General features: G+C 35.9%; 1 protein-coding gene across 11 annotated transcripts in view; it reads right to left on the bottom strand.

Moving 5' to 3' along the window:
* Nucleotides 1–15,082, bottom strand: part of MAGI2 (membrane associated guanylate kinase, WW and PDZ domain containing 2) — a 1,325,358-nt gene that overhangs the window by 477,094 nt on the left and 833,182 nt on the right. For all 11 annotated transcript variants that reach the window (XM_053897620.1, XM_053897618.1, XM_053897619.1 and 8 more), the window contains one exon: nt 10,680–10,892. In XM_053897620.1, coding sequence (XP_053753595.1) covers nt 10,680–10,892 — 213 coding nt within the window. The remainder of the gene's footprint in view (nt 1–10,679; nt 10,893–15,082) is intronic.

The following is a 15,082-nucleotide window of genomic DNA, read 5'->3' on the forward strand; positions in this document are numbered from 1 at the left end:
AATCTGTTCTTTACAGTCTGAGGTTGGTGAAATTATTTAATAACTCTGGGCATGTCTCACTTTCCTTAAGCATACAATAGGGATAATAACATACCTCCGTATAAGCACTAGATGTGGCATGTATATAAATTGCTTAGAACAGTAGGTGTTCAGTAAATGTTTTATATTATTATCAGTGAATTCTACTACTTCAAAAACACTAAGTAAATCACATAGTGAAATCAGTCAAGCAGCCTAAATAGTCTTTCCCCACAGAAACAAGAAGTGTAGTCAAGTTTGTATAATTTTAAAGATATTACTTTTTTTTAAATATCCAATTTCTGGGGCACCTGGGTGGTGCAGTTGGTTGAGCATCTGATTCTTGGTTTCGGCTCAGGTCATGATCTCGTGATTTCATGGGTTTGAGCCCCGTGTCAGGCTCTGTGCTGACAGTGCAGAGCCTGATTGGGATTCTCTCTCTCTCTCTCTCTCTCCCTCTCTTTCTGCCCCTCCCCCATTCACATACTCTCTTCTCTCAAAATAAATAAATAAACTTTAAAAATGCAATTTCTAACAAAAGAGATACACACAAAGCTAATATTTCCTTTTAAAAAGGTGTTTACATAAATTGAGTTTTCCTTCCTTAGTTGAGACATGTTGTGTGGTTAAGTGATTTAAAGGAGGAAAATTCTGAGGATTTTCAGAATCCACACTTTTTTTTTTTTTCAAGTTCTGTATTATTCCTGTAGAGTTCTGCATTTGATTTTGCTGGGCACGAGGGGCTGCTACTGAGCAATGAACTTGGCAGCACTTTGGCACCACTGAGGGTATAGACTGAAAGCAGAATCAGAGGCTTAGCCCCCCGATTTTATATTAGCCCAATGCTTAGTCTCCTCATACATTACTAGGGCAACCTTGGTTTTCAAGTCTTTTTAGAACAGATTGCTCCTCACTTTCGTTTCTGCTCATTTGTGGTAGTGACCAAAGTGGTGGAGCATGAAGATTTACCTTGCTTTCTTGCAAACTCAGTAATCTCATCAAAAAGTGTATTTGTTATACTAATACAAGGTCTTATTGCATTTTAGTGTGGGAGGGGGCTGTCAGAGCATGGTCCTCCCTTCACTTCTAGAAGCTGAAGTTCTTAGTTAAAATTTGAACCACAGGGTCTTATAAATGAATGAACATTTCAAGGGTTGACTCTTAGATAAGAGACAAACATCGTTTCAATTGATTTTCTATTATGACCATACTATAGATTATATCCTATAGTGAAAAGTGGAGAGCATTCTGTCTTCAGAAAGGAAGCAATCATGTAGTGGCCACCTGTGTTCTATGTAGCCAGTAGATTAAAAGAAGTCAAGATTATAACTTCTTGATCACAGAGTGCTCTTACCAATTTTCCTAAACCTTCTAAAATAAAAAGAAGGATTATACTATGGGTGCTAAAATGTTTGCATTTTAAATGATTAATGAATTTTTGCTCATCATTTAAAAAACTAATTACTTTTTTGATGTAGTAAAATATGCACATGGACGAAATCCAAAAGTACAAAGGGAAAACACAACGCAAAGTAGGCTTCTCTCCTGTTTATACTCCCTGTGCTGTAGCTAGCCAGTTAGCAAAGAAGATTACTTTTCTGCTTTTTCAGAGATATTTCTATATACACTGATTACTGACTTGCAGTGTTTCTTTTTAACTTCTTAGTTCTCCTAAAGTGTTTCTAAGTTCTAAAAAAATGCATTAAATAAATTCTTTTTAAAACTTTTTATTTAAATTTCAGCTAGTTAACATACAGTGCAATATTAGTTTCAAGTGTACAATGTAACGATTCATCCCTTCCATACGACACCTGGTGCTCATCACAGGTGCACTCCTTAATCCTCATCATCTCTTTAACTCATTCCCCCACTCTCCTCCCCTCTAGTCACCATCATTTTACTCTCTGTCGTTAAAAGTCTGTTTCTTGGTTTCCTCTCTTTTTCCCATCTTTTGCTTGTTTGTTTGTTTTGTTTCTTAAATTCCACACGGGAGTGAAATCATATGGTATTTGTCTTTCTCTGACTTATTTGGCTTAGCATAACACTCTCTAGCTCCATCCATGTGGTTGCAAATGGCAAGGTTTCTTTTTTTATGGTTGAATAATATTCCATTGTATATATATACACCTCTTCTTTATCCATTCATCAGTTGATGAACCCTTGGGCTGTTTCCATAATCTGGCTACTGTAAATAGTGCTGCAGTAGATATAGGGTGAACATATTTCTTTGAATTAGTATTGTTTTATCCTTTGGGTAAATACTTAGTAGTGCAATTGCTGGATCATAGGACAGATATATTTTTAACTTTTTGAGGAACCTCTTTACTGTTTTCTACAGTGGCTGCAAGAGTTTTCATTCCTAACAACAGTGTATGTAAATTCTTTTCATATAAGATATGTGAAAGAGATGAGGTGAATGAGAAGAGATGGCCCTTAGACACGGTGGTAATTTATATATAACATATTTATGTAAAATTATATGTATATAAAAATAAACTTAGAATAAAATATTAGAATTAGGGAAAGTTAGGGTAATGATTAACTGAGTTTATGACCAATTGAGGAAAGAGAAATTCCCAGTCCTGTCAAGAAATGACCTTTTATCTGTAAAATTTGTAACCAAATTGCATTTCACCTATTCAGGAAGATAGGCAGGGAAATGTGAATTACTAAGAAAACATGTTCAATACCTCAAAATTATTTTTCATCTATATCTAAAACCCTCAGTTGGTTATAGTTTCTTTGAAGCGCTATAAGAACAATATGTGAAATTAAGAAAATAGAAAAGTCAAGGTCTAACCACAAGCAGAAGATGACAAAGAAAAAAAATCCAAGATTTAAAAAACTAAATTGTAAAGATTTACTAGAAAGATTAGTAGAGGGAATTATTTCCCATTAATAAGGGAGAAGAGCTGCCTTAATAAGTGTATCTTCTTTCTGCAATATTTCATTTTTAATATTTTAGTAAAAGTAGACTAGAATGATGGCAATAAAATGAATCCCAATATATACATAACTTTGAAACTGTATATGTCATTTGATTTTAATAAATGTAATGAATTTGGAAGATGTTTATTATATAGAACCAAGTCCCACAAGCCCTCAACTAACTTTGGGTGAGAGAAACTGATATAAGTATTGAAAATATTCAAAGACCAAAGCAAGATACAAATGAAATATAGGATATAAATGTGCAGAATCTTTTAGATCTTGCTTTCAAAATTCTGAAAATATTCCACGAGACTAGTACTATGCAAAACATAATAGCCCCTTGTGAAGTTTTAGGAACATCAAAAGGTCTGAAAGAGAAAAAGAAGAAGACCTTATTTCATTTTGATCTTGATAATTCAAGTGCTATTCTTTGGGGCCAAATTGAAGTCAAGGTATTATTCGATGAGAGCAAGAAGTCAATTAGGAGGGAAAATATGAGGCTGCTATTCCCAGCAATGAAGCTATGTAGAAGGAATGAGTGCACACAGAGACCTTCCCTCTTCAGGAACAAAGTCCAGGCCTCACCCAGAAATAACTAGAGCACTCTTTGTCTGGCAATAAAGGAGCTGAGATTTCACACTGAAATTATCGTCACTGCTTATGAGGAGAAACGGGAGACAAGAAAATGGAACACAGAGCGAAAATCAGACCTAGAGAGAATGGATGGCTATGATTAGAAATACGATGAAGCTTTAAGGATGCCTGGAGCACATGAAGCCACTTAAATATTGCATCCCGTCCTCAGGCTTCTGCAAGTGCTATACAAACCTGAGAGTTACCCTGGTTGTTCTTGCTCTGCACTCCTTGTTCGTCTATCAAATCTCTCTCTCCTACACATCACATCCTACACAGCTCGGAGAAGTAGAAAAATGCTCTCCACAAAGGTTGAGTGCGAGATCCCTAAAATGCTGAATCAGTTTGAGGGCACGAAGAGGTTCAAATAATGCATCGTTTTTAGTTTAATAGCAAAGTGAGCTGGCCTTGACTTGAAGTGACATTCCTGAAACGACTCATGATTTCAATTTTCCCCCAGTGCTGTAGATAAAATTACTACTGTAGTTCATATCCATGAGCTCTAAAGTGATTATCTTATTACTTTATAATCACACTCAGAGCATTTTACAATTAGGGCAGTTTTAACTTTCAAATAATCCTTTTAAGAAAAGATGCTCCCCATTTGTAAAGGGAATATCTAATTTTAGAAGGTTGATTTAAAATAGACCCAGAAATTTGCCCCTCCAATGGAAAGATAAACCCTACTACTGTGTTTGGGAACAAGATCATAAAATTAAGCCTCCTCAGAGTGAAAAAGAAAAAAAAAGATAAAGATCTGAGTGGATACACACATCACAGTCTCTGTGAACCCACACAAAAATAAGCAGGGGATAGGCGGCGTTGGGGTGGTTTCAGAGTGGGCTATTATTCACAGGAAAACAGCGAGATTCACTACGGAGGACATAATTCTTTTGACAGTGACAGGACCTCATTCACAAAACCAGGACTGATGGTGCAGGCACAGTCAGCGTGCCAAGCGGCACAGGACCTGGATGCGGGTCCCTAATGGTGAACTGAGATCATTGCTGAGGACACTCGGTGATCACATAAGGGACACTCTGTTTGCTCTCTGGGAGATGCAGTTCATTTGCACTAATTGCGGGCTTGGGGGCCTGGAGAAGGCGGCTCTGTGTACACATACTGTATTCCCTTTGTTGGTGAAGGTAGCTCTCACGGGCCCTGTTCCTCCTGGCATTGTGTGTGTGTGTGTGTGTGTATTAACAGAGAGATTTAGCTGCCTTTAAAATATATGTGCATTTCTAATTCTTTGCACTAGACTTACTAATAGCTGGTGAGGGGAAGCTACAATATAATGGTGAATTACTTTCCGGAAAAGTTTAGCATATAATTCATGAAATAAAAGAAATCCAAGAAAGCTTAACCCAATTACTACGGTTTATAGGATTTTCTTTTCTTCAGAAAAGTTCAATCTTAAACAAAACTATGTACTTTTTATCCACCTATTTTATTTTACTTTAATTCCAGTACAGTTAACATACAGTGTTACATCAGTTTCGGGTGTAAAATATAATGATTCAACATCCACCTATCTATTTTTGGTATTTTCACAGAGAAAATGAAAAATTCTTATATCTAAGAATATACATTTAAAATATATTTCTACATAATTTTCTTTAGTTATCAAATAACTTTTGAGGGAATGGAAGATCAAGAATGTCCTATCATTTGGGGCACCTGGTCGGTTAAGCAACCGCCTCAGGCGGTTAAGCAGCCAACTTATGGTTTCAGCTCAGGCCACGATCTACCAGTTTGTTTGACGGAGCCTTGAGTGGGGCTCTGTGCTGACAGCACGGAGCCTGCCTGGGATTCTCTACCTCTCTCTCTGCCCCTCCCCCACTCATGCTTTTTCTCTCTCTCTCTCTCTCTCTCAAAAATAAATTTAAAAAAAAGAATGTCAAATCTTTCAAACTTAGAAGGAACACATGTTGAAGACCCTCAGCAGTGTAAAATGAGCATGAAATAAAGCTAATCATGTTGATGCAGTAAAGCTTTGACATTCTCTTAGAGGTTTGGTTGACTAAAGAATAAAGATTTATGAGATCTTGAGATATTTAAAGATATATACTAATCACTGACACAGATAAACAAAAAGTAAAATTGTCCTCATCCTGGCAGTGCTTATAATGTATGTGGGGATGCCAGACATATACATTATGAAAAGTGACCTATAAATACCAGGCTAATCAGTAGCTTCCAAATGAGTGAAGGCTATAAATAGTACTTTGATAATTCAGAGAAAGACAGACTCAATTTTTCATCCTAGGAGTCAACAAGTGATTTCTTAGGAATATCAAAAATTTTAGTATATTTTGACCAAAAGAATAGGAGGTTACAACGTGGAGAAGGCCTTCTCAAACACATGGATGTGTTTTATGAGTGTGGGATGTGGATCAGAGAAGAGGTAGAGGAAGAGTAGGGACCAAAGCTAACAGAGATGTTTCAGTAAAATGTGGATTGTCCAGGGAGTCTGGGGCAGTAGAAACGGAAGCTCATCCAAGTTTTGGGAAGGATAGTTACGTGATCAAGTGCTGGTTCAAGAATCTTTCATTGATGGAGGAATAATAAGCAATCTGATAGGGATGGAGCCTGGAGGAATGTAGATCAGTTAGGGGACTGTGGTCCACAAATGAGGTGACACAGCAGTAATCTAGGATGGTGATACTTGGAAACAAGAGATTAAAACTACAGGTCCAGGATCTTTTATACCCAATAATATAGAACAAGCCTGGGGGAAAGAAGCATCAAAAAACCCAGAGCTATCTGGGTGAAAAGAAGAATTTGAAAAATCAAGCAAAGGCCTTTCTGAGTTAATCAGCTTGTCTCTTTTATGCGAGAAGAATTTAGGTAGAATGTTGTATTTAAGTTGCCATAGAAATTCCTAGCATGGGGAGTCCAGGGGGCAATAGTTAGAACTACAGCTCTGGAACACACCAGAAAAGTGAAGGCTGCAGGTAAATCTACAGTATTTGAAGCCATGCAGCTGGATGTCAACTCTAACACAATAAAGATGTCTAAATATAGATGAGGTTAATGTCAAGAAAGGTTTCCTGGGGATATGAATTTTAAATATCAGTTTAAAGACAGATTCTCTAAGATGATGTAAAGATATATCATCCTTGCAAGCATTAGATCTAACACCACAGCCACAAATTCAATAAAGGACAAATATAACAGAATACAATGTAATGAAATACACTGAGCTGAAAGACTGTGATTCTACTTGATGGAGGTCAGGAGTCATTTTGTCCTCAGCATGGTTAACAGCCCAGAGAAATGTGGTTGGAGAGAGGATGAGTTCAGGTGTTCCTGGGTCCAGATCTCAACTCTGTTACTAAATTAACTGTTACCTTAGTTAAGCACCTTTTAACTAAATTTCAGCATATTCTTTGTTAAGTATGCTATGATTATGAGATAAGAGATAAAATACATACACTATGTCTAGCCCATGTCATGAATTCATTAAAGGAGGGTTGCCACTATTTATTTTATTTCATTTTTACTTTTGTAACTTTTAGTAACATGCATAGAACTACATTTCTTTTTTTTTTTTAATTTTTTTTTCAACGTTTTTTATTTATTTTTGGGACAGAGAGAGACAGAGCATGAACGGGGGAGGGGCAGACAGAGAGGGAGACACAGAATCCGAAACAGGCTCCAGGCTCCGAGCCATCAGCCCAGAGCCTGAGGCGGGGCTCGAACTCACGGACCGTGAGATCGTGACCTGGCTGAAGTCGGACGCTTGACCGACTGCGCCACCCAGGCGCCCCAGAACTACATTTCTAAGGATAGAACTATATTGATTCCTATCACCAAACTGACATATGTCAGAAGAGAAACATTTCTGATCTGAGACACTGAAAGATCATTCTATGGCTTTTCTAGGTGATATGGGCTACATCCATCTGTTTGATGTAATTTTGAGCAAAATGGGAACCTAGCATAAGGTAGTTCACATAAAATATATGAATATTTATTGATAATGTTAGTAGAGCTCCATGTAGAAATTATATATTTAAAGGTGGTCACCAACTTTACATGAATATGGCCTGAAAATACAAGGAATATATCATTCTAAGTATAAGTTCAAAGGAGAAAAAAGTGAAGAAAATGAGAAACAGAAGTAAATTGAGGACTCCTCTAAAATCTATTATTATTTACATAGAGAAAATAATTCATTTTGGTAAAGTGTATAAGGATTTAAAATTGGTAGGTTTTATGTTTAAATACATACAGAATATTATAAGAAATAGGATTTTTCTTTATATCCACAGAGCTGAATAATCCCAGTTGTAGATGACTTCAAGAAATGAAAGAAATTAGAAACTTTTGTTAGGTAGAAACTTAGAATGCCACTTTTAAAGAGGTATAAGTAAAATAGTTGTCATGCGTCTACACATTGCTGAGAAACATATTTATGCCTCTATTTGGTGCTATAAGATTCAAGATAGCATAGCCGCTAAGATCATGGGTTCTTTATATTTCTATTTGTATATAAATATATCTTATATTTATATATATATCCTATATATAAACTCCAGTTACTGTGCAACTTACTTAACTATAGTGTACCTCGGTGTCTTAATTTGTAAAATAGTACCCAATCTGTAAAATCTATTAGGACAATTAAATGAACTAGTACATAGAATGAGGTTAGGGAGTTCCCAGCACATGGCAAGCATCCAAAAGAAGTTAAATTTTACATTACTTATTATCAGTATTTTTTGTAATGGAACAGAATTGCCTCAGTAAGCTTTTCTTATGCTCCAAATGTGCCTCATCAATGACACTATTTATGCTCTGAATTGACATCTGATATTAATTAGTATTATAAGCTCTTAGTCAAAATAGGGCAGTGTTAACTAAACTTTAAGCAACAATTTTCTCGGTATTGTTTGAAGTTCTTTATATCTGGTGAATGTGTATGGAAAGAAAACAAAGGCAGGATAAAGAGCCTGTGCTGGAAAAAATGTGATGAGGTTCAAAAGGTGAAAAGCTGCCCATATGTATATGAGAGGGAGGCAAAGTGAATCCTAAAATTTCTATTGGAGAAACATAAAAGAAAACAAGGTTTTCTAATAAGGGATGACAGAGCAATTCTCTGGTTTGGGGCTGTTTCCTCCATCTTTGAACACTGGGCGAAGAGCTGCCTAATTTATATGTCTCTTCTCCCATAATGGGAAAGAAAAAGACAGTATAAGAGCCACTTGCTCTGCCAGGCTTACAGAACCACTGTAAGCATCTGTAAGCATCTGTGACATCTACTGACTCTCCAGAAATCCTAGAGTTGGCCTGGGCAGTTTTTTCCTATTGTCCTCAGGCTAAGAGGTCCAAGGACAGACCAGTTAGAACTGGTTAAGAAAAGTTCAAACTAACCCATTTTCTTTGTGTCTTTAAACACTGACTAGCCAGAAAAACAAAACAAAACAAAACAAAACAAAACAAAACAAAACAAAACAAAACAAAAAACAATTCCTCATGTTTAGGGTATAAATGGAAGGGAATGGTGCTTTCTAGATTCACTATGACCCCCAATTAATTTCTAGTTTACAAATCTGTGGGTCAAGAATGCTTCATTTGATTTACCCTATACAGAGTACAAATGAATTAGAAACAAATGATTCAGGCTCAACCGAGGACAAATATTTTATATTTTTAGCTATCAGGTGTTAACCATTAAGAAACTCTGTAACTGTACTTTGATCCCCAATTTCTGCTTCTTTTGTGATTATTGCTTCTACTTGGCTAAATCATTTTGTTTCTCATATCAAATATCAACTAAGAAAACTATGTACTATTAATTTAAATCTATTACATCATGAGAAGTAAATATTTTGACAAAGATATTTCAGAATTAAAAAAGAAAAAATCTAATTGCTTGAAAATTACCTGATCATTTCATAGTAAACAGATTACATTATGTATCAATAGTGATTTTTAGCATTTGTATCCAGAAATCAGTTATTGGTAGGATCAGAGCATGGTTTTCACCATTATATTAATGGAGGAGGTTGTTCTCCTCTGAGCAACCAAGATGAAACCACTTTTTACCATATTACACCTTGATTAGGACAGATTAGATTTTGGTTTCCTTATGTTCAAGAAAGAACATTTTTACAGGTATTATGAACAAGGAAGGTAAAAAACAAGCTTATGAAACTTTGATAAAAATAATTTGAGCATGGAAATTCAAATACTATGTCACTATAGAAACAGTACAGTGATAATTAAAAATACAGACATCAAAGTACCTTAGTTGTAGGTCATATATTATGAATAATATGTATGCAAGGTGCACGTGTTAACATTTTTTCAAGAGCTTTAACAGAGCTCTTAGATTTTCAATGCCTACTCATATGCTGTTATTAAAAAATAAATAAGCTTAGAGGCTACAAGAATGCCATACTTTTGGTAACATTTAATTATGAATAATATAATGAAAAAAATTCATTTTTAGAAATAAACTATTTAGCACTCTATTAGTAATAAACACAAGAAAATAGCAAAGCCATACCTTGCACAAACACACTTTATATCTGCCTGACATTCTTTATATATATGATATGATAGATCATATATGAAAGAGATAACAAGTTTTCCTTGTTCAAGGGCAGGTGTCTTCACAAAGTCAATGTATAAAGATGCTTTCTCCACATTGTTAGATTAGATAGTAAGGGTAGAGGGAAAACTGTATGGACACGCTATAGCTGTGGTCATTTTGAGGACTGTATTCATTGAAGTTGTTAACTAAATCATATGACACAACCTCACACAGTTTACAGAACTGTGAGTATAGCAAGATTTCTAAGGATAGATTTTTATCTAACATTAGTTAACAAAGAAAGACCCCAGAACTTTCCACAATCATATTCATGACTTGTAACATTTTCTAAGATGTAGAAACCATTCATGATATTGCCATTAATACTGTGTAAGTGAAACAAAGACTGAGGAACTTGAATGAATTGCTTGATAAGTCAAAATTAAAACAATAAGATGGATACAAGAATTATGTCCTTTCCATTTGATACCATCATCTTCTCTCTGAAGATAACTATAATCATAAGTATACATGTACATACATATAAATGACTAACCTGGTGTTACTACTCCATTTCCATTGACCACAGGCCTCTCTTCCTCTTCCTCCTCAGGAGGCTCTATACTTGCTTTCTCCATGTTGCTCACTGATTTATTCCTCTTCCGTTTTCCTTCAGCACTTGGAGTGGCTCCCGGAAGTATCTGGTCTGTCACATTTAATAATAATGGTGCTGGTTCTGCTGGAGGCTTCGGCGTGCCGTAGTAATTGTCTGCAAATGATACCAAAACATGGATTTAAATATTCTCCTACTGTATGCATAATTCATAAAGATTGGAAATTATATTGATAAATATGCATCCTGTTTCTTACATACATATGTATTTTACATGCATATGATTTTTTTATCCTTTCACATTTTTATATATACCTTTATTTATTGCTTCTATTGAATTGGGCTTTAATGCTTAAATAAGGGTACAGATTTATCTTCATTCTCACCTTTTGCCAAACCAAAATATAGTCATATGTATTCGTCTCATATGGCTCATAGCAATTTCTAAATTATTTTTAAAATTTGATAACCTTTTTAAAAATAATGTCTGAATAAGGGTGCAGGTGACTTTTTTTTAAAGCAAATCTCACAACATTCCAGAAAGCAAAGCACATTGTGCTTTTCTCCAGCTTTCAGAGGGCTCTGGCTGTTGTCCTTGATGCATATAGCAGCCTGCCCAGAGTGGTATCTCCATGCCAGTTTAATGGTTCACATGGCTACTGACAGTGGGCCTGCTGCCCTAATCATTCTTCAGATTACTACAGCTCTTTTTCCCATAGCTCCATGACTGGAGTGATGGAATATTTGTTTCTCCCATCAGTCTGTCAGACTTCTCAAAGAAGGAGACTAATTGTTATTTCTCTCTGTAATAACAGCCTGACACATAGTAGGCATAGAATAAATATTTACTAAGTGACTACCTTTATATATTTAAGGCAAATTATTTATAGTCTAAAATTTTGATTGGTTAAGAACATAATGGTGTTTTATAAAATCAGTGTTATACTTTTAGCATCATCTTCGAAACCCACATTGGCGTTTTCAGTTAATTGAATAATTTATGCACATATTTGCTACTCATTCATTAAAATCTTTATTTAGTACTGACTCTGCACCCAAACACTCCAATATATGTTTGAGAGAAAACGATGAATATAAGACAATCCTTGTCTTCCAGATGCTCAACAGTGTTGTGTGGAAGATAGGTGCATTTGACATCAAGCAGATAAGTATTATAACAGGAAATAGGACTAAGTACTGCAACCAAGGAGACACAGAGGAAGAAGCACATCTCACTATCTGCAGAGGCCACTGAAGGCAACTGGGAAAACAGTGTTTTGCAAAAGAAACAAACTTTAACTAGAAGTCATGGGTTCTAGACTTGGCTTTTCTACATAACAATTCAGGGAAGTTACTCAATTTCTTCATCTATACATCGGAAACAGCATACTTGTTATACCTAAATTCTGGGTTGCAAATAACCAAAAACCAATTCTAGTTAGACTGAACATGACAGGGATGTGCTGAGAAGATATGGGATGATTAGTTGAAGGAAGAGGCTGAAAAATCTTGGGAAAAATGAGCAAAAGCAAAGGAATTCCGTCAAACACCAAAGTTGCCTCTGCTGGTCCCCAACTCTGAAAGCCCACAGCTCCACTGCCATGGGCACTGCCCTTGGCTGCCACTCCCTCAGCTAGAATGAATCCCAATCTCTGCTCAGGAGCTCTGATTCGCTCATTTCCAGGAAAACTCTCAGGCTGGGTTGTCTCATTGGCTAAGCCTCAGCCAGAGGGTGAGCTGTCAGATTAGGGCAGGAGAATGGCTGTTCTCCTTTGATTTGGGGAGAGGGAGCTGGAGTCCCACCTTCCACCCATCTCATCGCAGGGCCCTCTCCAGGAAGGAATGGTCTTGGAGTGCTGGGTCAGCAGGAATGACCAATGTCTACTACACTTGCCCTCATCACTGGGTTGCTGTGAAGAAGAAGGATGTATGAAGAAGTGCTTCATAGGCTGTAAAATTGCAATAGTCTTAATGGCAGTGTAAACGTCCTGCTGGCACTAAGTGAATATTCCAAAGGCTAGCTGGAACACTAATGCTGTTGCTCATTTTCATGGATATTCACAGTTGTAAGAAAAATACAATGGGAAAAAATATCATCATGTAAGGTGGTTCTTATACATGTAAAACTTTTATACAGACGTCTGAAAAGTGGATGATAGACATTTTGCTAAAGGTTACTTTCTAAATTTTTTTTTTTTTCAACGTTTTTTATTTATTTTTTGGGACAGAGAGAGACAGAGCATGAACGGGGGAGGGGCAGAGAGAGAGGGAGACACAGAATCGGAAACAGGCTCCAGGCTCCGAGCCATCGGCCCAGAGCCTGACGCGGGGCTCGAACTCACGGACCGCGAGATCGTGACCTGGCTGAAGTCGGAGGCTTAACCGACTGCGCCACCCAGGCGCCCCTAAAGGTTACTTTCTAATTTAATTTAGAGCATTTCAAATGAATCAGACCTTTGAATGTTCTTGCTGAATTCTGAGCAAACAAAAACTGCTAGTTACTTCTTAGCAGTCTATTAATTATTATTATATTTCAGCATCCCTAAGGGCTTGCACCATTCTCAGTACACTGCTATGCTTTCTATGGAATCTCAATACTTAACTGCTTATCTAATAAACATAAAGTGAAACTAATAAATCACCCTACATGTCCCAATAAATAACATACTTTTAAGTAGTATTCTGAGAACTTTAATGCTTTCAAATATATACAGTATTAAGAAAAATGGATCATGTTTCAGTGTTATTTTTCTTCCAACTTGTCTCTTATGGTTTAAATCTCCCTGAGGTAGAAACATAACCTTTTATTAATTAGAAATAAATTCATTGCTCAGGCTAAAAATAAATATTAAATAACAGATTCTGTTGAATTTATATTGCTAAGTAATTACACCTATTGGCATGTGATGTGATTATAAATTATACAGTAATATTCTATTTCTACAATTTGATTTATGAAAATAAGACTACAGATTAAATTTTAGATGTAAAACTGTATGAATCATTAGTTAAAATGTTAAGATTATCTTCATTAGCAATAATAACAATTTAGAAGAGGCACAGAAATAACCCATATAGTTACTACACTTGAGACATATAATTTAGAGAGAATATGCTATTATACCAAATCCAATGCATAGAACAAGGCAACCAGAAATACCTAAACTAAGTTGAAGAATTAATCAGGTAGTCAGGTAGCTAAGTCATTGGAACTCTGATAGAAGTCTATAGAAATCCATATACTAAGGGAAAATTGTGCCTGTTAGGTAAAATATCAACATGTTTTCAGAAGAAAATAAAAACCAAAACTGTTTTTAAATACAATTTGGAAAGTGTCCTGTTAAGAATGAAATGCCTCTAAGGTACAGTGCCAACGTTTAGAGAATCTAAAATCTCAAAATATAGTAACACTATGGTGTAATGTTTAATGGCACAGATCATGCAGAAATACACCTGTCTTTGAATCCTTGTGTCCCCTAAACTGGTAACTTCTTTACATCCTCAAATTTTTTTAGTTAAACCAGGAACATAGGGCTGTAAGATGACTATAGTCACAACAGCAACCACAATAACAATTATTAACATCACCACCACCACCACGTAATTTACTGAGCTGGATACTGTAATGACATTTAACTTATGCACTCTTGGATCAAATGAGGACTAGAATACCTCTTACTCCATAGTGCTGTTTAAGGATTAATGATAACTAAGGAATGCATAATGTGACTGGATCAGAACAGGTCTCCATATATGGTGGCTACTTTGGTTATTTATCACAAAACAGTATGAAATCATTCTGTCTCTACACTTAAAAGAAAATGGGAGGCCCCAGAAATTAATCTATTTATCAATATTATACATGAAGCCAGTGGAAAACCTGTATCTGTTTGTCTTAGGACCTCATCTCTTCAAAATACTACATTGCCTCTCAAGAGGGGGTGGGGGGAAAAGTGTGATGAAATTTGCATTTCTGCCCTGAACTGACAGCAAGAGAAATTGATTCAAACCCACAACCAATAGGCACAAATGTATCACTTTCAAAAGGGAAAGGTGATAATTGCTACTAAATAATAAAGCTGGAGCAGTTTAGGTGATTTTTTTTCTCTCCTTGCTTCCAAAAATGTGCATATGTGTGTATGCACGTGTGCATGCATATGTGTGTTTGGGGGGGATGAGGTGGGATATTATAGGCTTTTCTAGTACGCTTTTTACTGAATACATCTTGTAAAGAATGACGTATTTATTAGCAGTTTCATGCAAATTTAATATAAAGTTGTATTTTTTAATTGAATATGATGACAAAATCAAATGATATGTAAAATTGCTCACTTAGTTCTATTATA

This window comes from Panthera pardus, unplaced genomic scaffold, assembly GCF_024362965.1.
Source record: "Panthera pardus isolate Hobbes unplaced genomic scaffold, ASM2436296v1 HiC_scaffold_8, whole genome shotgun sequence".
NCBI classification, from domain to species: Eukaryota; Metazoa; Chordata; class Mammalia; order Carnivora; family Felidae; genus Panthera; species Panthera pardus.